The sequence below is a fragment of the Ornithodoros turicata genome, chromosome 8, assembly GCF_037126465.1.
Source record: "Ornithodoros turicata isolate Travis chromosome 8, ASM3712646v1, whole genome shotgun sequence".
In the NCBI taxonomy this organism is placed as follows: Eukaryota; Metazoa; Arthropoda; class Arachnida; order Ixodida; family Argasidae; genus Ornithodoros; species Ornithodoros turicata.
Window position 1 is genome coordinate 7,705,868 of NC_088208.1, and position 25,796 is coordinate 7,731,663.

Sequence of the window (25,796 nt, forward strand, 5' to 3'; positions counted from 1 at the left end):
ATGGTAGCGATGACACGATTCTTAATAATTTTGCCTTTAAATTAGTTCACACAGTAACCGCTAGGGGAGCAGATGCATGATTTCTACGGGAGAAAAAAGCATGGCGGTTAAGTTCTCTGCCTGGCTCTTCGATGGAACGGACATGCCGCGCTCCTCGTCATATCAGTGTTTCCACTTTGTTTGCGACTGGCAGTGGCATGTTCGCGCATGGCGGACGTTGTTGTTGTAATTTTTCAGTGCATGCCCGCCATTTTCTGTCTTCCATGAAGCTCCCTTGACCTCAAGGACGAGAGCAGCACCGGCATGAAGGCCAGTTCCCACATATAGCACTTTGCTACACAGCGCTCGAAAATTCCCTATATTTTCCTCCTCGCATTGCTACGAACCGCTATAAAGGCCAGTTCCCACATATAGCGCTTTGCTACATAGCACTAGAAAATTCCCTATATTTTCCTCCTCGCATTGCTACGAACCGCTATAAAGGCCAGTTCCCACATATAGCGCTTTGCTACATAGCGCTCGAAAATTGCGCTATATTTTCCTCCTCGCATTGCTACGAACCGCTATAAAGGCCAGTTCCCACATATAGCGCTTTGCTACATAGCACTAGAAAATTCCCTATATTTTCCTCCTCGCATTGCTACGAACCGCTATAAAGGCCAGTTCCCACATATAGCGCTTCGCTACATAGCGCTCGAAAATTGCGCTATATTTTCCTCCTCGCATTGCTACGAACCGCTATGAAGGCCAGTTCCCACATATAGCGCTTTGCTACATAGCACTAGAAAATTCCCTATATTTTCCTCCTCGCATTGCTGCGAACCGCTATAAAGGCCAGTTCCCACATATAGCGCTTTGCTACATAGCACTAGAAAATTCCCTATATTTTCCTCCTCGCATTGCTACGAACCGCTATAAAGGCCAGTTCCCACATATAGCGCTTCGCTACATAGCGCTCGAAAATTGCGCTATATTTTCCTCCTCGCATTGCTACGAACCGCTATAAAGGCCAGTTCCCACATACAGCGCTTTGCTACATAGCACTAGAAAATTCCCTATATTTTCCTCCTCGCATTGCTACGAACCGCTATAAAGGCCAGTTCCCACATATAGCGCTTTGCTACATAGCACTAGAAAATTCCCTATATTTTCCTCCTCGCATTGCTACGAACCGCTATAAAGGCCAGTTCCCACATATAGCGCTTTGCTACATAGCGCTCGAAAATTGCGCTATATTTTCCTCCTCGCATTGCTACGAACCGCTATAAAGGCCAGTTCCCACATATAGCGCTTTGCTACATAGCACTAGAAAATTCCCTATATTTTCCTCCTCGCATTGCTACGAACCGCTATAAAGGCCAGTTCCCACATATAGCGCTTCGCTACATAGCGCTCGAAAATTGCGCTATATTTTCCTCCTCGCATTGCTACGAACCGCTATGAAGGCCAGTTCCCACATATAGCGCTTTGCTACATAGCACTAGAAAATTCCCTATATTTTCCTCCTCGCATTGCTGCGAACCGCTATAAAGGCCAGTTCCCACATATAGCGCTTTGCTACATAGCACTAGAAAATTCCCTATATTTTCCTCCTCGCATTGCTACGAACCGCTATAAAGGCCAGTTCCCACATATAGCGCTTCGCTACATAGCGCTCGAAAATTGCGCTATATTTTCCTCCTCGCATTGCTACGAACCGCTATGAAGGCCAGTTCCCACATATAGCGCTTTGCTACATAGCACTAGAAAATTCCCTATATTTTCCTCCTCGCATTGCTACGAACCGCTATAAAGGCCAGTTCCCACATATAGCGCTTCGCTACATAGCGCTCGAAAATTGCGCTATATTTTCCTCCTCGCATTGCTACGAACCGCTATAAAGGCCAGTTCCCACATATAGCGCTTTGCTACATAGCACTAGAAAATTCCCTATATTTTCCTCCTCGCATTGCTGCGAACCGCTATAAAGGCCAGTTCCCACATATAGCGCTTTGCTACATAGCACTAGAAAATTCCCTATATTTTCCTCCTCGCATTGCTACGAACCGCTATAAAGGCCAGTTCCCACATATAGCGCTTCGCTACATAGCGCTCGAAAATTGCGCTATATTTTCCTCCTCGCATTGCTACGAACCGCTATAAAGGCCAGTTCCCACATACAGCGCTTTGCTACATAGCACTAGAAAATTCCCTATATTTTCCTTCTCGCATTGCTGCGAACCGCTATAAAGGCCAGTTCCCACATATAGCGCTTCGCTACATAGCGCTCGAAAATTGCGCTATATTTTCCTCCTCGCATTGCTACGAACCGCTATAAAGGCCAGTTCCCACATACAGCGCTTTGCTACATAGCACTAGAAAATTCCCTATATTTTCCTTCTCGCATTGCTGCGAACCGCTATAAAGGCCAGTTCCCACATATAGCGCTTTGGTACATAGCACTAGAAAATTCCCTATATTTTCCTCCTCGCATTGCTACGAACCGCTATAAAGGCCAGTTCCCACATATAGCGCTTCGCTACATAGCGCTCGAAAATTGCGCTATATTTTCCTCCTCGCATTGCTACGAACCGCTATAAAGGCCAGTTCCCACATACAGCGCTTTGCTACATAGCACTAGAAAATTCCCTATATTTTCCTTCTCGCATTGCTGCGAACCGCTATAAAGGCCAGTTCCCACATATAGCGCTTTGGTACATAGCACTAGAAAATTCTCTATATTTTCCTCCTCGCATTGCTACGAACCGCTATAAAGGCCAGTTCCCACATATAGCGCTTCGCTACATAGCGCTCGAAAATTGCGCTATATTTTCCTCCTCGCATTGCTACGAACCGCTATAAAGGCCAGTTCCCACATACAGCGCTTTGCTACATAGCACTAGAAAATTCGCTATATTTTCCTTCTCGCATTGCTGCGAACCGCTATAAAGGCCAGTTCCCACATATAGCGCTTTGGTACATAGCACTAGAAAATTCCCTATATTTTCCTCCTCGCATTGCTACGAACCGCTATAAAAGCGCTCTTGTCGAAGTAGAGCCCCGGTCAACTTTTCTAGCGCTGTTTTGAGCGGTGAGTCTGCGTTAACCAATCGTGAGCTTCTTTCAGCCGTGCCGTCGCGGAAGCTGGGGTTTGTTTTGCTTCTGATCACTCCAAGAGACGGGAATGCGACGACGACGACGTGAAAATGGCCACGAGTTTCATCTGCCAATGCATGGGTGTTTGGTTACTATATCTGGTATCGCGATCACAGCATCGAAAGTGTCATCCCCGTTGATGCTGCGGATACCCGACGCCGACAGTAGGCAATCACGGTGGCACCGGTGCATCACGTCACAATGAGATATCTCGTGACTCCAGCAGGATAGCGCTATGTGCTTGGTTGTATGTGAGAACGGCAGGCAGAAAAACTGCGCAACATATTGAGTGCTATTTTCTAGCGCTATAAAGCGAAGCACTGTATGTGGGAACTGGCCTTGATTCGTCATAATTTTGCAATTAAATTAGAAAGACGATGAAGTGAGGAACTTGCGTACTGGAAGAGATGCACGTTCTATATCCTGCTATGGGAGCCTGGTGGAGGAACTGGACAAGTGAAAACAGTCCTGCATAAAGCCATTTGAACTCATTCTGAAACGATATGAATAGCTGGATGCCCAGAAACTAGGGCTGTGCGAATAGTGATTTTTGGGTTCGAATCGAATACGAATCGAATAGTAAAATCTTCGAGTAGTAGCGAATCGAATAATGTCGAGTACCACACAAAAATGTGTGCTTATTGCTGAATAGTAAGCAAAAGCTTGCATTGAAACCTGGTGCTCAGTTGTAGTTTGTTAGGCTGACTGCGAACTATATACACATATTCCATTGATGAATACATTTTTGCTAGAATTGTCTTGAAAATTGTAATTCCAGACATAACCCCTGTAGCTGGCTGTGTGATTAAATCCCTCTTTCTATGGCGTCATAGCTAGTCCAGCCAAAGCTAAAAATAATTAAACTACCTTTAACATCCCTGCCAACATTTGCTAAAATATATTTCTCAAAAGTAGCAATTTTCAGTGATCCCTCAAGTCGCACTTTTAAACCATGCCTGCAACCCCGCGGCACTGACAGAAGTGTAAACTAGGCTTTGCCTGATGCTCGGAGACATGACGCGAAGCCAGCTTGCAGGATATCGTCAAATCCGCACGCGCAAATCTGTAAAGTAAGCTTCACCTAACATTTAGAAGCATGAGGTGAAGCAACCTTGCAGGATGTATTTGAGGCGCAGAATTGTAAAGTAGGCTTCGCCATACGCTCAGAGGCATGAGTTGAAGCCAGCTTGCGGAACTTGGAATATATTTGAGTATTCGATGAAGTGTTATTCAGTTCGAATACGAATAGCGCGGTACCGTTATTCAGTACGAATATCGAATATTTTGAATATTCGCACACCCCTACCAGAAACATTGCGTTCGATGCACATTTTTGGGCTCGACGGTCACAGTGAAATCACGGCTCCAGCCGCGTGTCCACACTAAGAGCAGTTTATGGGGCAGGCACATGCTGGCGATACTGTTGGATATCGCGCCGAATAGGCTGCCTCGAAACAGTGGAAGTTTCCTTCCAGGGGGGTTCACAATTAATGAGCCGCTAAGTCGGAGTCGGGACAGTGTTAGTGCTGCCGTAATCTTTCATTATTGCAAATACACAATATATACAATTCCACATTGAACACACACAGAAAAAATGACATATATGGTGCAAGTCATAGTGGCACGAAATGAAGGACAGCGACAGATCTGTTTATGCGGCATCTCCTTGGAAGTGGAGCCACCGGTAAACCCTCGTCGCTTTAGGATGACCGGTGGCTCCGGCTACCATACCCAGTCGGAGTCACCAACCAGGCGAAAAAAACGTCTGCAGTCCCAAATAGTTTATGAAACACTTTCCACTTTAAACAACTTACGTACAACGTGGTTCAAAGTGGTTTCAAATTGAGATGGCTTCGTATAGGCCACTTGTAACTGCAAAAAATGGCTTCACGTGGGAAGGGTTGCAAGTGGTCAACGAGAAACGAGAAAGCAGCCTTCTCTGTAAAGATATCTCGTTTCTTCGCATAATCTTGCCGGGTTTTCGGCGACGCGACGTACGGGACTGGCGCGAAATTGAACCATTCACAGCTGTCGCTGTAAAATTTTCGCAGGCATCGCAAGAAAGTGTTTGTGCGTGTGATTCTTTCCACGATTCACATTGCACTTCGGAGACTGTGTAATATCCCACACGCATTGTCGCATACAATCTGGATCGGTCCGCACTCCTGGTCGGCGTAATCCCGCTGGGCACGTCGTACCGTCCGCACTTCACGTTCGTCATCTTGCTTTTCATTTTCAGCTGTCTGGTGGAAGCGTTACACAATACCCCCAGAATTTAAAAATGAAAAGAAAACACTGGTCCAGGATGCCTACTTGAAAGAAATTCACATTAATACAAATGCGATTTCATCTGTTTCGGCGTTTGTCGATGTTGTTTTCTTCGTGCGGGCCGCTGTCATCGCCGCTACCTTGCCAACCCGGAACCGGCAGTGCGAGTAGAGAGAAGGCGAGGGTTTAAGGAAGCCACTGCGCCTGCGCTAACCCTCCTTGACGTGTGTAATCATGCGTGCGTTCCAAAACAAACCCTCGCGTCGAGTAAGTCACATGACCGAGATGTACCATGTGACCACAGAGTACGCGCCCGGTCGAGTAGCTTTGGGAACGCATGGGGACTCCGACCGAGTTAAGATGGAGGCCGGTGTCACCAACGCTGTCATCTCGCGCGCGTAAGATTAATACCCTTGTCATACGGGCACATTTACGGCCTTCTATCTCAACTGTTTTAGTAGATAGGGCAACAAGTTTGATGCCGCAGAGAGCGCGAAACAGTGCTGCGTGAGTGTTTTCAATTTCAATTGTGGAATTTCCAAAAGGCCTTGAGATAAGAGGTCCTGAATATGCCCGTGTGTCAGGGGTATTATTTTACAGAGAGGACGACTATAACGACGACAGGGAACGTATTGTGAGCTGTTTACAGGAGTCGCCATGCCCCGTCGGACATAGTTGAACTCTGTCTTGTCGGCCCAGTGGGCATTTGGCTTTTTCAGCACTTTGTGTATGTAGTTACTACTGGACAGTTACATTCAGAGATTGCTTGTATCGTATTATTTCTTCCAAGACACTGCTGAATTATTCTTAAGCCCCTCCGTTGGAGAATGAAAGGGAAAAGCAGCTGACATTGCCGCCATTTATTTGTTAATTGTTTGTGGAACGTAAGACTGCACGTACCATTAGCTACCCCAAATGCATGAAGTGGATAGATCCCGTTGCATTGGGTAGTAAAAAAAAAGGAAAGTGTTAACATCATGACGACAGAAGATGAAAAATACAAAAGGTGGAAGCTGCTGGTTGGAATCCTGGAACTGATGTTGTAGTGCGGGCGTGGTTAGGGTCACGGAACCCAAGCAACGAACAAAGGTTGGGCCAAGCTTGGCAATAGTTAGGCTGGCCTACCTGGCCTTGCTTGGTACATCATCGGCCAACAAGCTTGTTTCTCGATACTGAACCTGGCCTTGCTTGGTACATCATCGGCCAACAAGCTTGTTTCTCGATACTGATCTGTACCCTGGCAAATCATTTGCCAAGCATTGGCCAGCCTGCGTTGTACCAAGCTTGTGCCAAGATACAGACCAAAGCATTCCTGCAGCGTCGCTCATTGTCATACTCAGTTGTCTCGCGGTGTAAGACAACTGACATTTGGGACTTATAATGATATATCATTATTTGTTTGTTCTGCTCGTATTTCCCACAACGACAAGTGAGCACGACGTTTCAAAATGCAAAAAATAAAGAACTTTTTAAAACTATAAAAAAAAGCCCGTAAGATGCCCGAGACCACAATACGACCAAACTCACAACACATGTGTTTCTTGAGGAAAAACAGATGCTATACATAGCTTGTCTGGCGAGCTTCCGCAAATTCCAGAGTCCTGTTTGCGTGTGTGTCAAAATGAAGGGTGAGGTGTCTAAGTTTAAGTTGGCGTGTACACAAACTACACTGAAACGATGAATTTCATGTCGTATTAATTCGCCATGAAGGTAACGCTTCTGTTTCTTAAAACTTTAGTTTTGAGAAATTCCTTTGGTCCATCGAAAGTCGAACTTATGTAGCACTACACCATTCTACGTTACCCTCTCCCCCAGGCGGTCTAAGCTTGGGCATGTGCTTTGCCAACGAGCTCGTTTCTTGATACGGATCTGTACCCCGGCCGACGGCTTTCCAATCCTCGCTCTGCCTATCACTATGCAACGTTGCGCCAACGTTGGATGGCCGAAAGGGTCAACTGTCATCCGACCTTTTGCCAACCGTCGGCCATCGGCCATTGCATGCTTGGGAAATGTCCGCGGGATTCGGTGTCGAATATGAGCTGAACCGCTGAAACAAAACACGAAATCATAGCGCGATGAAGCGGTTCTGATAGTACACGTATCGCGAAGCGCGCAAAAGCCTCCTGTTTCATTCACCTTGAAAGAAGTCTGAGCTCTGGCGAAAAGACGGGAAATTCGTGACAGAGTTCTGTCGTGTTGTCCCTTTCTTCCGCAGCTCAGAATTCATCCAAGTTCCACCCAGGCATTTATCCACCAGCTAGCCTGCGCCTATGGTACATATTTTATCTGAAACCTGTTCACACGAACGTACCGACAAACCATCTTACAACTGTGAAGGTAAAGAAAAGTAATATTACTTTTAAAATCCCGTTTCGGACACACGCACACAAAAGTAATAACAATAATAATGCTGCGCAATAACGTATCCGGCTCACATGCCTTTGGGCGTTCTCCTGGTCCTCAAAAACCATGTCACACAATCCGCATCGGAAGAGTGTTGCCATTTCCGTGTCCAGTTGTGTATTGATAACCCGTCGTGGAGATCGAGGCTTTTCGACAACCAGACGTTCAGCTGGTTTCGATACTGCCCTTTTGCGGAAAAGAGCAGACGATAAAAGCATGACGCCATTACTCGAGCGAACCTTCCCTGACCGGCCTGCGGAGGAGAGTTGAATCGAGTTAACTCTCTGGTTACTCTACCTTGTCTTGGAACGCGGGTAGTGACGTCATCGAGACTCGACCCGATTTTGGAACGGCGCTTCGGGTAGAGAGCTACTCCCGAGTTGACTCGAGTAGGTTTTCGAACGCGCCCCATGTTCGCGAACGGGGGACAAGTGTCTGCGTTGTTGATCTCTGTCGCCGAGACTCGCACCTGAAGGCGATCACAATCGCTGCCTAATCACCATTGCATGCGACGTGGTTCCTGTATCAGTGTGTTTGGGGTATAAGACGATCTAACCTGAAAGTCCTATTAAAACCAAGCAGCAAGCCCCATGGAGCAGCAATTGCTCTTAAATTGCGCAAAAAACTTGGTGATAAAACGGAGACACTATAGTTCTTCCCGTATCCATTGGGCTCATTGAACGTGACTCGAAACGTGACAATAACGAATGGAGATTTAACGGTTCTTAACAACCTGCCTTTGAGCAGCATACCCATCGTCTTAGAGAAGTCATTCGCCGTTAAAGGGCAACGAGGCTTCTTCACCGCATTATCTAATAATGATTTCACCAGCCCCCTCTATCGTTTCCTTTTTTTTTCTTTTTTTTTACTAGCTTAGAGTAACAGATTCTTGATGGGAGAAAAGTTATAGCGGCGTTTCCTGACGCCGGACGAAGCGGCTAACAGCGCGTGCTCAACATTCTGGCTCGCGGCCACTGATGCACACGGAGGTTCAGTCCCCACAACTTGGAATCCTCTCTCATTCCTACACAGGCCTATGCTTCACTTTCCCGTATTTCCAAAAACAGCCCCTGCTCAGTGCGTAATGTCAAATAAAAAAAATATAAAATAAAGTAACTTTCCTTCGCTGGGCAATTCAGCTTAGGCGCACTCGAAAAGACTTTCTGCTTCAAAGTGTCCCGCAGGGCCTTGCTATTACACACAGTGATAGTGTCGTCAACACAGGGACCCACTGCGGCACCACCTTCCGAACAGGAGTACGCATTGCAGTATCAGGAAGTTAGATGACTCAATTGAAACACCATCGCTTTGAGTATAGAAGACATCATCCATGACAGGTGATTGCAGATATAAGTTCGGTAACGTGATAGATTCAACCACAGCAAGTCACGAATTAGAGTGAAACTCCACAAAATTCTTCGACAGAACCCCGACTTAAGAGCGCAGACTTGTTTAACCGATTATACAAACCTTTTGACGGCCCATGAAATGACGAATGCATTCCTGCCATGAAAAGGTAAAATCAACTAAAGGAACTGCTCAGATCTGAGCAGGTGAGGGCTTTGAGGAGCTTTGGGGCTGAGCTTTGAGAGCTGAGCAGCTTTGAGGGCAGAAGAGCGTGATTTTTAAGTAAAGTATGACGATAGTTTTTGCCATCTATTGTTTTCCTTCTAAGCAGTCCTGAGGAACATATCCGGTTTCCGATGCTTCAAGAGGAATTCGGTAGAAAAAAAGTACACGACACTGCGGCCCGAATTACTTTCATTTTCCATTTTTCCGTTGTTTCCGGAAAAAAAAATTCTAAAAACTTTTCATTTCGTTGTCCCATACAACACAGTACGCTTCAGGCGTCTAAGGTTGGCATAGAAAGGAAGAACGAGACCATTTTCGCAGAAAAGCACAGTTGGGAAGGACTCCAAAGAAACTTGTCCGTTTGGTTTTCGTGGGCTAATTTAACTTTGGTTCTTTCTGCGAATAAAGCATTGCTGGTGCCCTCCTTCTTGAGAGTGTTTCCCAAGGATTTCATTGGTAGACATGCAGTCCACGCAGCAGCACTCGTCCTGAGTGCCAATCATCCCCCAAAAGTGCACATACCTATTTCGCATACTGCATGTTTCGAAAAAACCCTTTGTTCCCCGTACAAGCCAGGATTGGAACTACCTTCATGGTTGTCTCACATCGATTCCATCCACTAGTTTATTTGAGGTCGCTGTCTGTGATTATGCTACCCAAGTGTGAAATTTCCTAAGGCAGTATGTTCTTATTACTATCATGTTGCTATATTACTAGAATGTTGTTGTAACCACTTGCAATCCACTCTCGTCTCTAACGCTTCTTGCCCTGGGGGTAAACTAATAAATAAATAAATCATATGACCTGAGGACAAGAATTAATGATATACGCTAAAGTTTAATTTGACGAAACGTCACGTACACAAGTTCGTAAGAATACGTTATCTTGCACGAGTGCCGATGTAGACAAGTGTTGTGCGCGTGCGCGTCACATTCAAACGTCACTCGCAGGGTCAGTGTCATACTCAAGAGCGGCAGCTTCCAGGCGACGAAGTCGTTGGGCAACCCACCAAGTACGCTGTTCGACATCACCGTCAGGATAATGGGCGCTTCTGCGGAGTTGGAAGCCAGCTTCATTGATAAACCCATTGTCATCGAGACTTCTCACACAATGAATGGCGGATCCATGCGTTTTCTCAACATCCAGATTCTGAATCTGGTACATGTAAGTATGATTTTTTTTTCTCTCTCTCTCTTTCTCTCTCAAGCAGGAACGGCTCACCAAGTATAGCCTTTCAGGAGCACATTTATTTCACTGTGCGCCGTCTTCAAAAGCCGTACGAATTTAGGGGAGATTCCCTCCCGTGACGTAATCAGTCCTGCATGACGTAATAGCAACGTTATGTCTTTGAGACTCACTAAATAGGGAGCAGAGTAGCGACACTGAGCAACGCCGGTGAGCGAGAACGCCATCTTGGGTCCGGCGCGGCTGCGTCGCCTAGCAACGGGACGCGAACTTCTCCCTTCGCCGGCGGCGAACAGCGCGCAGTCGAGCCAGCTCGCAACCGAGGAAACCGGTTTTGGAGGCAGGGGACTCAATATGGACGGCGCATTCTTCGAAGGAGAAACCACGTGACACGGTCGGTCGAATCGCAAACACCGAAGGGCGACTCCGGCGCGGAAAAGGAATGCGATACTCTGTACCCTTATTTAGTGACAGTAGTGTCTTCTACGAACAGGGAGCGGCCCGTTCTCTATTTCGAGTATTGACGTCCAACACGACGCTTTCGCGGATACTAGTTCTCTGAATGGCGGGTTCTGTATAGCCCTGTTCAACAGTACGTGCAACCCACACCCTACGGCTCCTCCTGTTGGCTGCTGTTGCTAGCCACAGTACCTTCGCGTGCTGGAATTCAGCAGGAGGCTGCGACACTAATATCCCATGCTGTTGTCTGTGCTTAGTGCAGAGAGTCGAACCGAAACGTTTATCGATTTGGTACGGATTTAGGTTCGACGATAAGGCTTCAATCCCGGTTCAGCTCCGGATGGCAGGTTTCATTTAATTTCAATTTGTTTACTTTAAAGACCCTTGTGAAGGGATTTATATAAAGGGGGAGGTTTTGTATCCAAACACAAAAGACAAATAACCAAAGCGATGTGCACAAAAATACACAAAATCCGTTGATTCCACACAAAGAAACTAATTCATTCTGAAAATGATCGTAGCGCTTGGAAATAAATGACGATGTATTTTGTTCTGATGCTATGCGGGCAGGAAGGTCATTCCTGTTTGACACCATCAGCTGGTGTGGGGAGTACAGGAGTGTTTTTTGTTCGCGTAGGTGGAGCAAGTACTTTGTGCGGGTCATCAAATCTTGGAAATAACTTGTGAGGGGATTGAGTACTAAGAAAGGACGGGAAGAGGGTGACCGTAATATAACTTGTGAAGGAACGCCAGGCCTGATACCTTTCGTCTGGTAATCAAGAGAGTAGGAGAGAGGAGAGGAGGAGGAGGAGAGAGACTTCAGTGGCTGAGACGCTGGAAAAAGGATGATAATCACGAGCAATGAACCGCGCTGCTCTGTTCTGTACAGATTCTAGAATCTACTTTGTCGATTAAGAGATGTTGGGATGGGTTCCAGAATGTAGAGGCATATTCCAGCTGTGGTCGAACTAAGGTTGTGTAGGCGAGAGACTTCGTTTCAGGTGAGGCCAGGTGCAGGTGACGCTTGATAAAGCCTAATGATGTATTTGCTTCAGTCACAATCGACCCCGATGCGAGCTGGTGCGGCTTGCCATCCTCGATAAAGTGCACCAGGGATTTCCCCTACATTCTCCCCAGGGGGGGGGGGGGTGTATACCCTCCCTGCATTTTTTCAACCCCCCCCCCCCCTGAAATTTCTTAGGTGACCCACCCAGCTCGGCCACCAACACCTTCTGGTAGTGAGGCGCAGCAAATTACATCTTGTACTGTTAAACTTGGGTTGTAGGACCGCAGTCATGCAGATGATCGTACCATGCATTTGTCCGAAATCATTTGAAAGGAGTGTTCAATACATATATTGCGTGCATATTCGAGCAAAAATGCGTGCGGGCACGCAAACTCAATGTGGATCATCAAGAACCATTCGCGCCCAACTCAATCAAGCAAGGTATTCTGCTCTTTTCGTCTACGGTTTTCAGTTGCTAGGTATTTATTGAGCTTCGTGAGACAAGGTGCTAGTCCTTTTTCTTTGTCGCTCGTGTGATTATGCATCTTAATGTTGAAATGCCGTCCACAATGAATCTGTATTCTAATGTACTGTGTTCTAACGTAATAACAGGTACAAATAAACGGGTCAACGGGAAAGCTGTGCAGATATGTCATAATTGTCCACGATACTTCCGGTGTCTAAGAAAAATCCCGTAAGTGGAACCTTCACCAAGCACCCCCCCCCCCCCCCAGCTGTGAATTTCTGGGGAAATCACTGAACTGCACTGCTGCGCACTGAACGTCCTCGATTAAGTGCTCAGAGCAGCATTGAGTTGCCCCGAGCCCACATCGAAAAAACCGGCCAACCGCCAGAGTGCAATCCCAAGAAGCATCGCGATTGTCGGAAGGTGTAGACAAATCTTACAGCAACGCTTCCATTCTTCTTTCTTAAGTTCTCGTGTTACTTTAGGTTTCATCCGTCGGTATGACAATGTCAAGAAGTTGCCCTGCTCCACGAGCCGTTCTTTCTGCTAGACGACAGTAATGCCCTAAGGTGGTTAATTGGTGGAGAATAACCGATGCGACCAGTTACCCTCTTAGAGAGGACCCCCCGCGTCCTGAATGGCGCAACGAATGACTTGCGAGAGGGCCCCTGCGGACATAGCGGTGTACACAGATGTTCGGAGGTCGGCACGAATGAGTCTCCAATTCGTGGAAGCAATCGCTGCGGTAGTGGGCGAGAGAGGCAGTCTGTCCTGTGAAATATATAGCGGAAATTGGTCACTACCTCGGGTATCGACATCGGCCCTTTGACTTCTTCCTCAACGTATCTGCAACTGTACCGTGTATATGCTTGTAGCAGCCGTATGGCCAGTGTCGTCACCGGCGCCGGTCGCGCACTTGGCGCGAGCACCTCAAGCTTGGGACCTCGCGGCCAGTTTCGTTCTGGCCGGACGACCGGATTGCCTGTCTCTCTCTCACACTCCCAGTCGCGACAACTGGTGACCCGAAATTCGAACACCGGGCTTACCCCAGCTACACTGGACGGAACGTCCAACCCGTCCCCTCCCCCCCTCCCTACAATCGGTTCTCTCAGCCCGGTTCGCCTGCCCGCCGACATCTCCACCGCCGGCATCGAGCTGCCTGCTTTTTGGGATCGAAACCCGGCCGCTTGGTTCGTCCAAGCGGAAGCTCAGTTCCATCTATCCGGAGTCACAGCGCAGGCCACGAAATGATATCATGTTATCTCCGCGCTCTCTCCATCTGCCTCTGAAGAGGTGTATGACATCATCGCTTCACCTCCTTTGGATGCTACGTACGACAAACTCAAGTCCGCCCTGCTTCAGCGCACGTCCTCTTCCAACCGCTCCCCCCTGCAACAGCTCCTTTCCTCTGAAGAGCTCGGGGACCGACGCTCTACGCAGCTGTTGCGGCGTATGGAGCAATTGCTCGGTGACGGGGCCACTTCAACACGCTACGGTTTCCTCCGGGAGCTATTCCTGCAACGCCTTCCGCGCAACGTGCAAATGGTCCTCACCGCAGCGTCGAATCTTGCCACGGACGCGCTTGCCACCCTCGCTGACGTTGTAGCGGAGGTCGACCCACTCTCCGTCATGAACGTGGACGTTTTGCCCTTCCCCCCCACCTGAGCTCCTCCTACGCATTCTTCATCAACTGCTCAAGATCCTTCGGCCTGCATGTCCGCCATAGGACTCACCACGCAGCACGTCAATCACCTTACTCAACTTGTCGAGGGGCGCTCACCACGCGCAGCCGTTCTCCAAGTCCCCGCCCATGTCGCTACCGCTGACGTTCTCGCCCAGCTCGGGGCCGTCGCTCCCCAAGTCCCCAGTCCACTGCCATATGTTGATACCATCAGCTGTTCAGTGGCACGCCCAGCGCTGCTTGCAACGGTGCTCGTGGACGGGAAACGCCCCACTCAGTCATTAATGGCGACGGATGAACAGGGCTTTACGGAAAGTCGCCTCTTCTACCGCATACACTCCGCCATACACTCTTAGAAATGAACTTCACCGCATAACACGCTCCTAGCCAACTATATTATCGAATGATATCGTTATCTGCCCTGATTTGCTGCAAACGGGAGGCGTACGCCTTTTTTGTAACACTTGTGCTGTTCTTAATTGTCACAAAAAAGGCGTACGCCTCCCGTTTTCAACAGATCTACAGATGGCTAACGGTATCATTCGAGATGATGGTTGGCTAGGAGCGTGCTATGCTGTGAGTTCATTTCTAAGAGTGTAGACCGTGCTTCTGACAGACGCTTCCTCGTTGGCACCGGTGCCGATGTCGTCGTCCTCCCTGCGACTCAAGTCCATCGCTACCGTGAGCCTTGTTTGTTTCTGAAGGCTGCGAATGCTTCGAACATTCCTGTTTGCGGCCGGCAGTCCTTGACTCTCAACCTCGGTATCCGCAGGGATTTCCGTTGTCTGTTTCACGTTGCCGACGTTTCCCAGTCCATCATCGGTGCCGATTTTCTCACGCAATTTCAACTGTTCGTCGACGTCTCCCGGAAGCGCCTTCTCGATTCTTCTACACGTCTGTACATTCACGGCGTTCGAAGTACTGTACCAAGCGGCAACACACTTCATTATTGTGCGCCTCAGTCGGCCTATTCTGCGATTTTCGAACATTTTCCTTTGTGGCGGCCCCGTGCACGACGGTGGTTCGCTCATCTACCCAGCTCATGTCGCCATGGTCTGTTTCTCAGGCTGCGTCAGGTCGCCACACGCTTTGAGATGGTACTCTTCGGACTTCCACCGGCGGCACCTTCACGAGCAGCATGCGCCGCTGGCGACTGCACTGCTCTATCCGCATCGTCATGACAGTCCCAAGAACCCTGCCTGCCTCGCCTCCAAACCAGGCTTCAATACAGGGTGCTGGCAGCCCATCTAATTGCGATCAAGAGGCACCGGGCCAACATTCCACCAGGGACCCGCACGGAGGCCACTGAGTTCTACTTCCGGTCTCCACGTGCTTCGCGATGGTCCTCCCCGGCACTCTCCTTGGCAACAACATTACCTCGCTGCTCACAAGCCGGTCGCGGGTCTGTCGCCGCTCTCTCTGCATCACATCGGCCTACCTGCCTGCTCTCTGCTTGGGCCCTCCTCTAGAACCATCCCGGCCAACCCTTGTCCGCACCATTCATCCCGCTGCTTCTGCCACTCAGCAGCTGCCGCAAGTCCAGCAGTCCTTGTGCCACAGTTCGCCCCTCTTTCTCCTTTTCACGTACCGACGCGTAACCCCAACCGCTAGCTCAACACCGCTCCGCGTCGGAGGGGGGCGCGCGCCACTGCGCCGGCCAGCAAGTTCTACCGGCACCGTCCTAGCGTGAGGTCACGACAATCTGCCCGCTGGGACATTCCATCATCGCCGGTCAGGACTCATGTAGAGGAACACCACCTCCTCTACATTTAACTCACCAAGCCACCGGACTGGACACGCCCTGTCAAGCATAACGTCGTCCGCCATGTCATTACTCGAACCCGCCAGTCCACTTTTGCCCGCGCCTCTCGCCCCCGAAAAGTACGCAATCGCTAAGGTGGAATTCGAACACATGCTCGACCTTGGAATCATCCGCCCATCCAGCTGCAACTGGGCTTCATCACTCGATACGGTGCCCAAGAAGACCGGCGACTGGCGCCCATGCGGCGGCTACCGCTCTCTAAATAGTGCCGCAGTTCCAGAGGCTATCTTGTGCCGCACATCCTTGATTTCGCTGCCCATCTCAAAAACGCCACCAGCTTTCGGAGATCGATCTCGTTCGCGCCCACCACCAGATACCTACGGCCGATGGGGACATCCCGAACACTGCCATCGTCATGCCTTTCGGGCTCTTCGTGTGGCATCCGGGTTACGAAATGCCGCCCAGACTTTCCTGCGCTGCATTGACTCCGTCATCCGAGGCCTACCTCCCTCTCTCCTCACACACCACGACATTGTAATCAACGACGCCAAAAGGGAATTTGCAGTTTCGAAAATTGATTTCCTGGACCACCACATCAACCAGCATGGCATACTTCCCCTACCATCCAAACGCCGCTGCAATTCGGGATTTCCGTCGGCCGACCTGTGTCACGCAGCTCCGCCGTTTTCTCGGCTTAATCAAATTTTGTCGTCGCTTCCTGCCCTCATGTGCGGCGAACCTTTCTCCTCTAGATGCCTTACTCACCTCCGGCAAGCGGAACCCTTCAGACTTGCTATGGACTTCTGACGCCACTGCTGCTTTTAACAAGATCAGACAAGTCATCGCCGATGCCACTCATCTCACTCTCCCCCGGTACGGCTCCCCAACTCTCATTATGGTGGACGCGTCGTCTGCTACCGTCGGTTCGGTGCTCCAGCAGCGCGTGTCTTCCGTCTTGCAGCCCATCGCCTTTGTCTCGCGCAAACTGAAGACCCCAACACCCGTTACAGTACGTTCGGACGGGAACTTGCTGTGCGACACTTCCGACACTTCTTGGAAGGACGTCCCTTCACCGTTAAGAGCGATCACATGCTACTTAGGTACGCTTTCGCATCGTCCGGTACCGAATACACACCCGGCGCACCCCCCCTCCCCCCCCCCCCCGGATACACACCGGGGAATCGTGCAATGATCGGGCAATGATCGGGCGGAATCGGGCCAAGTTCACAAGGGATATACGTCAAGTTACCGGCATAGTAACTCCGTGGCCGATGCCCTCACCCGCATGTACTCGGTCGATGCGGCCCGAGACCTACCGCCAGCTTGTGGCTCAATGAAGCAGGCAAAACGTTCGGCGAGTGCCAATGAACCAGCTGTCGGCACGTATGGAAGCTCACGCTCGTGATGCGCGCCGTGATGAAGCCGATGACATCGTCCTCGTCAGGCTTCACCACAGACTGTTCATCACCTGCAATCGCCATTACAAACTGTGGCTCCTCCCCTGTTTTGTTCCTTCTATGGCCCACTATGCAACCTCTGCATCTACGCTCTATTTCAAACTGCGTGGCTTTCAAATAGGCCGCCAGGGACTATTTTCTTGCACACATGTGAACCTCCTGTCCTGGCTTGTTATCGAGAATTCATTTGTTGTACCGCAAGCGGTACAGGGGGTGGCCAAAAAGCAGCAACATGTGCTGCTTGACAGCCTCAGTGAACACTCAGGGCAGCAGAGGCACAGCAAACATTCGAAAAAGACAAAGAAAAAATGAATTACACCACACTATAAAATCACAAATTACATACAGCTATTGGATGTAACAAAGTATCAATTTAAACTGACAGATCAAATAACAAAAAGGTCTCTCAGTGAGACCCGGGACAACTGCACTAAATCAATACCTTTTCCCAAATATTCATTCAAAATCACAGCACTGTTAAAATGTAGCGATTGGTCGCCGTATCGCGTTCTTGACCTAGGAACAATCCAGTAGGCTGCAGCGCGTGTCTTCAAATTCAGATGTGGCTGTAGAGCAAATAATTGTAATAATTGTAATTGTGTTATTATGTCTGACTGCAGAGATGTATGTCCTCGAAAGAATATAACGATAGAAGCTATCTGTCCTTATAATCTGGAGATCTCTGAAAATGCCTGTTGTGTGGGATAAGTGTGATGCACCTGCAATTGACTGCATTAATCTGACTGCGCGCTTTTGTAGAAGCAATAAGCTTTGAAGGTTATTTCTGGAAGTCGTACCCCACACCAGATGGCAGTAGCTGAAGTAAGATTCTGTTAGCGTTCTGTAGATTATGATTTTGACGAATTTTGGTAGCATGTGCCTATAGACGCTGATTATTCTAATGCCTTTAGGAATTTTAGTTTTTAGGTAGGCGACATGATTATCCCATGTAAGTTTTTTTTCAGAGAAGATCACACCTAAGATTTTCACTTTATTCACTATCTCAATTTGCTGACCATCTAAGTTAATCCTTAAAGGATAATTTGCAGGTTTGTTTTTCTGCCTCTACAAAATTCTACGAGTCTTATTTACATTCATGCTTGAGCGATTTATATCTGCCCAAGTTTTGATACGCTCAAGAACAACGTTAGTATAATTAGCAATAGTAGGTAATGGATCTCCAGAAATGAAAAAAGTAGTGTCGTCGGCGTATATATATAAAATTTTGCAAGGAATTCGTTATCCGTACCCTGACAGCAAGTACCGCGACCAGTCTTCCAGGACCTAGGTCATTCTGATCCGTTTATCGGGAAAAGTGTCCAACGTCCTCTGCCACTGTTCTGTTATTCCGAAAAAGGGTCACATCTCACGGGACATTCTGTACAGCTTGACTCCCATTGTTTCAGAGGCCACTCCCTTTTGGTTCGTGCGGACACATACGGTAGAGACGGTAGACGATAAGCGGGAGAGGCGCCCTATATCCAATCAACATGTGAACGTCAATGTAAAGGCCGTCCGAAAGCATCGCCCGTCTTCGACCTATGACACAGACATTAAAAAAAAAAGAAAGAAAACGTGCGCGGGACGAACTTCATGAGACATTACCCTTCTGTGACGCAGCGGTTGCTGTGGCCGTCACCAAAATTCTGTCACACGTGCGCGTCCGATTTTTAGCCATCCCACCTCGCAGAACTCTCGTTCCCGTGTTCCCTTTTCTCGAGCTACTAAAGAGGTCCCAGAAATTCCCAGGAAGTCCCAGGAGGTATGCTCAGTTCTGTTTTGGGGAACTTCGTTATCCGGACGAAAGAGGACGATCCCGGAGGTGTCCGCATAATCGAGACATGACTGTATCTTGATTTCATCAGTATAACTTGTTTTCCTTGCCTCGTTTTGTGTGTGTGTGTTTGTTGTTCCGCCTCTACTCGTACATTCTTCCTGTCGTCTTTTTGCGCCAGTTTCAAGGAGCATCGTAATCCCTTCGAGATCAGGGCTTTCGAGAGCAACCCTGTTCGCCCCTATAGCTTCGAGCGTAGTTCAACTCTTCCAAATTGGTGGCGGTGTCGAACACTATGACGTCATTTGTTCGAAAAATGGGAGAGGTCTATTGGTACCGCGCGGCGTGAGCCCCTATACTCTATAATGCCTCGCAAGTATACCCTATCGCTGTTACTCTGTTGTTGCAGACAGGTGTCGTGCAACCTTGCGGCCGTTATGAAAAGCACAGAAAGAGAAATTGAAGGGGGTAAATTGGTTCCCTCCTTTCGCCGCCCTGCATTAAGCGCTAACCGCATACGACGAATTCTCGACGGAAAAACGGCCACCGTCACAGTGAGCCGACGCGAGCAATGGGAACTTCACCGATATCTCGACGACAGCGGTGGACAGAAAAATTCGGTGGTGGTGGTGGTGATGGTGAAAGGGCTTGCCGTTGTCGGCCTCACGTATGTGGGCAACGTCACGACTGACGCCCTGGGGAAATGTGCGTCCTGGGCCGACTTCTAGGGGAACTGTGCCGACATATGTCTGAAAGCGTCTGAGGAAAACCCAGGAAAAACCCCAGACAGCACAGCCGGCTCCGGGATTCGAAGCGGCCGCTCGACTGCAGCCAATAGGACCGCTCCACGCGCTGTCGTTCCACGAGCGGATGTGCCGAACCAGTGGCGGGCATTTCGGATGCCCGTATGGCTAACCTGGGAAGTGGGAAGGATGCTGTCGCCCGCTCGCTGCTGTCCGAGGGCGCCATTGTAGCGCTTGCTTCAAGAATATGCATTGATCGCAAGAACTCTTCTGTGTGCCACTATAACTTTTCTATGCGTAGCAAAATATTTATCAATTAAGTTGAAGTCAAAAAAAGTCACAGTAACGAAACGCCCGCTAGGACGCCACCGTCCGCCGCAGTCGAAATCTGTGCATGCGGTTCATCCCGCCGTTTTTCCGTCGAGTTGTCATGCCGGTGGGGAAGCTGGCCGTTTTTTCGTGAAGAAATCGTCGTATGCGGTTACCGCTTTAAATTGACGGAGAACTGACGGCGCATCTCGAAACGACTTTTTTCGCAATTACTTCCGGGTATTGCCACTACAGAACGGAAGCGCTTTGTCTTACTTCCGGTGCCTACACCTCGCTTATCTTGATATTACTGCATTTTCCAGGACTCTGGCTACGCCATTGACTGAGCTCCGAAGCGGTCTGTTGTGCCTCTTCCTGAACGAGCGGCACAGTTGCTGGTGAGCTGCTTGGAATCAGCTCCGCCTGTGTGTCATGTGTGTGTTCCAGTGTCATTCTTTGTATGGTTTCTTCTTTTTATTTCGTTGTTGTCTGAATTTCAAATAAAATGCAGTGAAAAAAGTAGACATTATTGCAACAATGATAGAACCGTTTCGTTCCCACGCAACAACAGAGTGTTTCACAGAAGAAGCTCGCACAGAATCCCCGTGAAGCACCTTTGGTTAGAACCCGGTAAGCCTGTCAGGTAGAGTATCGTCTGCTGCACAGAAATAGACTTACGAAATGCTTACTATTGAAATCTCTTCGGAGGAGTCACTAAAGAAAACGTAAAAGAAAGATAAAGGGCGACAGTTCCGCCTTTGCGGTTCTTAGCCTCAACCTTCGCAGAGCCGTATATAGAGTTTGGCCATCTTTTGAACTTTTGCCGCTTCACGGGAGGAGCCTGTTTATGACGTTACAGTCGCCGTTGCACCGCCCAAAAAGCCTCAATCCAAGCGAAATCCGCTTATCAGCCAGCGGATAGGTGCCATTTTGACGCAGCCCACCGGCTAGTCCACAGGTGCTTTTGTCGCGCCCAATACAATCTACCGCAATCGCCATCTTATGACCCACAGGCGCCTGTGTTAAGGGGGGGGGGGAGCTTTGTTACCAAACTGAAAGGATTCAAGGACGAAGGGTTCTCGAAGGACGCGGTTCGCATGTGTCTTCCCCATTGCATCGTGAACTGCGCTTTGCATCAACATGGCGTCGGCGACTGGTTGACAACTGGACAACAATAGAGCACATCGAGGGAGGACGTTCAAGCGTGACGTCGCATGACACGGTATAAGTTAGGCTCCTCCTTATGGCCAAACTCTCTCTATAAACGGCTCTGAACCTTCCCATTCAAAGCCGGCCCAGGCAAAAATCTGGAGTGGGACCACTTCGAAGCGGATTATTGGACAGGAACCACTTGGAATGTGGGGCCATTGAGTGGCTGGGATCAGTTAAAAGTGGAACCATTGGAATTTATCCAGTGGTCCCCTCTGCTAAGTGGTCTCGGATCCGACCACCTTGCAGATGGGACCACTGAATGCATGACCGAAAGTAATGCGTAGAAAAGCACATACTGTTCAAGTAAATATTGTTTATTCTGCGATGTGCATACACTAAGTATAAAGAAATAATCGATACATCTCTCACGTACTAAGTCGCACACGGGTAATCACTCACTGCGTCTATTGACGAGGCATCTACTTGTGTTGACTTTGGATGCACTCACGGACAACAGGGAGCATGACGTTTTGTTGACAACCTCACACCTGTATTTTCTCAGAGAAGATGACACCTCCGTCCATTTAAATCGCGACGTGTACCCTTTTCCTCTTCACCAGACGATCCTAATCTTAAACTCTTCTTAACCATGTTTCTCATGTTCCTCTAGCTGCTGAAATAAAACATATAATCAGTAGTAATCGAAGCATCACGGTAAGCACTTATACCATCGGAACCAGCAACGTGTGCAGTCCGTTTGGCGTTTCATTGTCCGGTTCTTTTGCGGACGCCGTGTCTTCTTAGCGTCGAAACTTCTCCGAGATATCGACAATGTGTTTCACATGACTCATTGTCATCAGGCTGTCTTAGAAACGTCACTGAAAACTCATTGAAAGCACGTAAATACCGCACAGGAGATGCCGGTCTCTGCCACGGCAACCGAAAAAAAAAAAACGAACTAGCAAGGACGCGTTCAAGTTCCAACTGACGCCGCTGGCGCTCTCTCTGCTCCACACGGGTGGCATCCAATGTATTGCTCCGTAGACGAAAGCGTGCTGGGCGAACGCAGTGCATCCTGGACAGGTCATGGTCACACGTCACAGCAAACGTCAAGGCACATGTGACCTTAAAGATGGCGGCGCCCGTAATCGGCGGCCAAACCATTTGTAAACAATGCGGTTGTTGTTTCTGCTAAACGTTTTGGATGTCTTTCGATCACGGTAATTATTTTGATCCGATAATCTCGCAGTAAAACGCGCAATTTTGCGCATAGGGCCTCGTACTGTTGACGACTTCCAAAGATGTGATGACGACCGCGTGTTAGGAGTCACTGAGCCGATGCGATGTACTTAAATTAAGGAGAAATAGGCTGCCATGTTGCGGAAGAAGCACCGCATAGTTTACGCTGGCAAAATACGTCCATCTCTTGGCGTTATGACGACGGAAATATGTCGGTAAGCGGCAAAACGGCATGTAAACAAAATCACATGACCTCAAAATGACGTGCGACCAGGACAAGATGGCAGTTTTGCCAAAAGCACCCGCTTGAGGGTAGTTACAATAATGGCGGGTTTGTGTCACCCCTGTGCCCTGCTCTCTCTCGCCTCTCGCCCTCCCGCAGCCCGCCGTTCGAATTTGAATTGAAAGCCTCCCGGCGCACCGTGGCGCCCTCATAATTATTGCATCTGCTTTGGGTCAGCCCGTGCAATTACCTCTTTGTTTTTAGTTCTTCTATTATTATATTATTCTTTAGTTATTTGGCGTAATTTGCCATCTTTTGAATGTGTCTTTTGGTATTTTGCTGGTACCTTTTCTAACATTCACCTTTGGATGAGAGTATGAGCACGAATTGAAGTTACAGCATATATTTTATCGAAGACGTAGATGGATAGAAAGCAATAAAAATAGATCACACGTGTGCTAAAATACATCAAAATAATGGCTCAAACAAACTTGAAGGGTATATGGCAGGAGTGGACTCTTCCTCCCCTAACGGATCTCAAAGGGGGAAGCTGCCCAGATTGGAATCTCAAGTGGTTCAATTGATCATTGTGGGAACAAAATGGTACCTGTGAGGCCCCCACTGTAAGTTCTGCAACCATTTGAGGCCAGAGTGGTACCATTGATTGCACCAATGTGGAACCAACCAACCCACTTACGAATCCAGCTGGGACCACCAAGATTCAACTGGAACCATTCCGGGACCATCCACATTCAACTGGAACCATTCTGGAACCAGTCCAGATTTTTGCCTTGTGGGACAACACGACGGAACGTTAACGTGACATGTCAGAACGTACCTTACTGAGTTACTGGCCCAACCTCTCCCTCATTCTTCCAAGGTCAGTCAATTGCAGGCTTCTTAGAAAAGAGAAGCAGTCAAACGCACATCCGTTGCTTTCTACACACTAAAAACAGAACTTCACCGCATAGCACACTGTACACCAACCATCGATACGAAGGATAGGGTTATCGCTTCTGATTCGAGGAGAGAGGGGAGCGTACGCCTTTTTGTGGCAATTTGGATATATGGTAATTGCCACAAAGAGGCGTACGCCTCCCCCTCTCCTCGAATCAAAAGCGATACCCCTATCGTTCACGGCAGTCATTGGCGCCATACGTGCTATGCGGTGAATTTCTGTTTTTAGAGTGTACGAATGCCTCTCCGAGTCAACACCTCACCCGCTTTGTTCTGAGCCGTTGTTCATCATAGCGGAGTACCTCCATGCAATATTGGAAAACATCCATATTCAGGTTGTTGTCAGATCAGGTCAGCATCCACCTCAGGCCAGTTCAGGATATGACTAAGTAGGATATCTGCGGAATACCTGATATGATATAGCTGACAGTTCTTTTCGGGAATGATACAGCATATAAAAAGAGTAGCTATGACTGCCTTTGGGGGAGAAAAACCTCGACGCCTGCATACCTCGCTTGTGGATTAAACTGACTTTCTTCCCTGTGAGGAACAGCTTTACCACTCTGAGCAGTGGAGCTGTTTGATGCTTGGTGGGGTCATATGACCTTTGACTTGAGGTATTTTCTTTTTGCTTAGAGTCCTTTTTTTAGTGTGTGTGTGGTGTTACTACAGCTGCATGCCTTTTCTACCTACATAATTACTATTGTGAAAATAGCACTCTCTGCAACTACTGCAGCTACTCATGATAATAATACGAGAGAACATGTATGGCACACTTGAAGTCAACAAGTAGTGACTGCCCTCCAAGCGTTATTGCATGGCTTTCCGACATGCAACAGCTTTACAGCCTTTGTATCTGCCGCCCTGAGCGTGACTGACTACGGCAGGCAGTTCCATCAGCACCACCAGTAGCAGCACCATTCTTTATCTTTTCAGTTACCTGTTCCTGAGTTCTCCTTTCCTCCATTCCCCTCTCCCTTCCTCGGACGCTTTCAGACAGCACTGTTCCCTCAGAAGTCGGCTCAGCACGCGCATTCCACCCAGGGCGTCAGCCGTGACGTTGCCCACCTCTGTAAGGTTGACAACGACTACCCACCACCACCCTCCCCCTGGGCTTTCCTCAGACGCGTTAAGACAAACGCGTCGGCTAAGGATGCGCGATCTCCCCTCGCATAATCATGATGTCATCCGCCTGGGCATGGTCGACTACGGCAAGCACCTGTATCACTACCACCGCCATCTACTTGTGCGCCTGAAATTTTCAATGTTGCAGGGGGTAGTATATGTCATTGCACCTTTGTATTCTTTCACTTTCACAGAGCACAGCGTAATGCAAAATAAACTATCGTTATTCACCATTAAAACAGTCAGGGATGTCCCAGGGATGTTCACAGCGCGTTGAGATTTTGCGGCCTCTGCGACATATATGGGATGAATATCATGGATGTCCCCTGGACGTGCGGCGAGCATTGAGATATTCGGGACGTTCGCGACCTATTCTGAACATCCATTGGAAAACGAGGGTGGAAAAAAGAAGTGCGTCTACCCTTTCCTTTAAACATGCTGATGTGAGCAACTTATTATCATATGACTTTCACAAACCGCGTCCATCACGATGGCGCCGCTACTTGTCATTTCAGCGTAACATTTGTTGCAAGACAGGCATGCATGATTATCACATATTGTACTTTTGCAGACACTTTTTATATTGAACATGAAAGAAACCTTTGAGTGAAACCTCAGCGAAAGAACCTTTTCAATGACTTTCATCTTTCATCGTTAACTTTTTATATTGTTGACACGCAACAGTTCCAAGAATGCAACGATTAATGCACCATTCGAGGCTTCATGTGAAATCTCACAAGGAAAGGGTTTTTGCGGACACTTTTTATATTGTTCGCACGCAACAGTTCCAAGAATGCAACGATTAATGCACCATTCGAGGCGTCACGTGAAATCTCACAAGGAAAGGGCTTTTGCGGACACTTTTTATATTGTTCGCACG

The 25,796-nt window shown here is 48.5% G+C and overlaps 1 protein-coding gene across 1 annotated transcript in view; it reads left to right on the forward strand.

Annotated features, from left to right (window-relative positions):
* The window catches only part of LOC135365894 (uncharacterized), a 73,068-nt gene extending 52,326 nt beyond the window's left edge, over window positions 1-20,742 (forward strand). The window contains exons 6-7 of the mRNA XM_064598573.1: window positions 10,329-10,542; window positions 20,544-20,742. Of these exons, the coding sequence (XP_064454643.1) occupies window positions 10,329-10,542; window positions 20,544-20,567 (238 nt within the window). The 3' untranslated portion in view covers window positions 20,568-20,742. The remainder of the gene's footprint in view (window positions 1-10,328; window positions 10,543-20,543) is intronic.
* The last annotated feature ends 5,054 nt before the right edge of the window (window positions 20,743-25,796 follow it).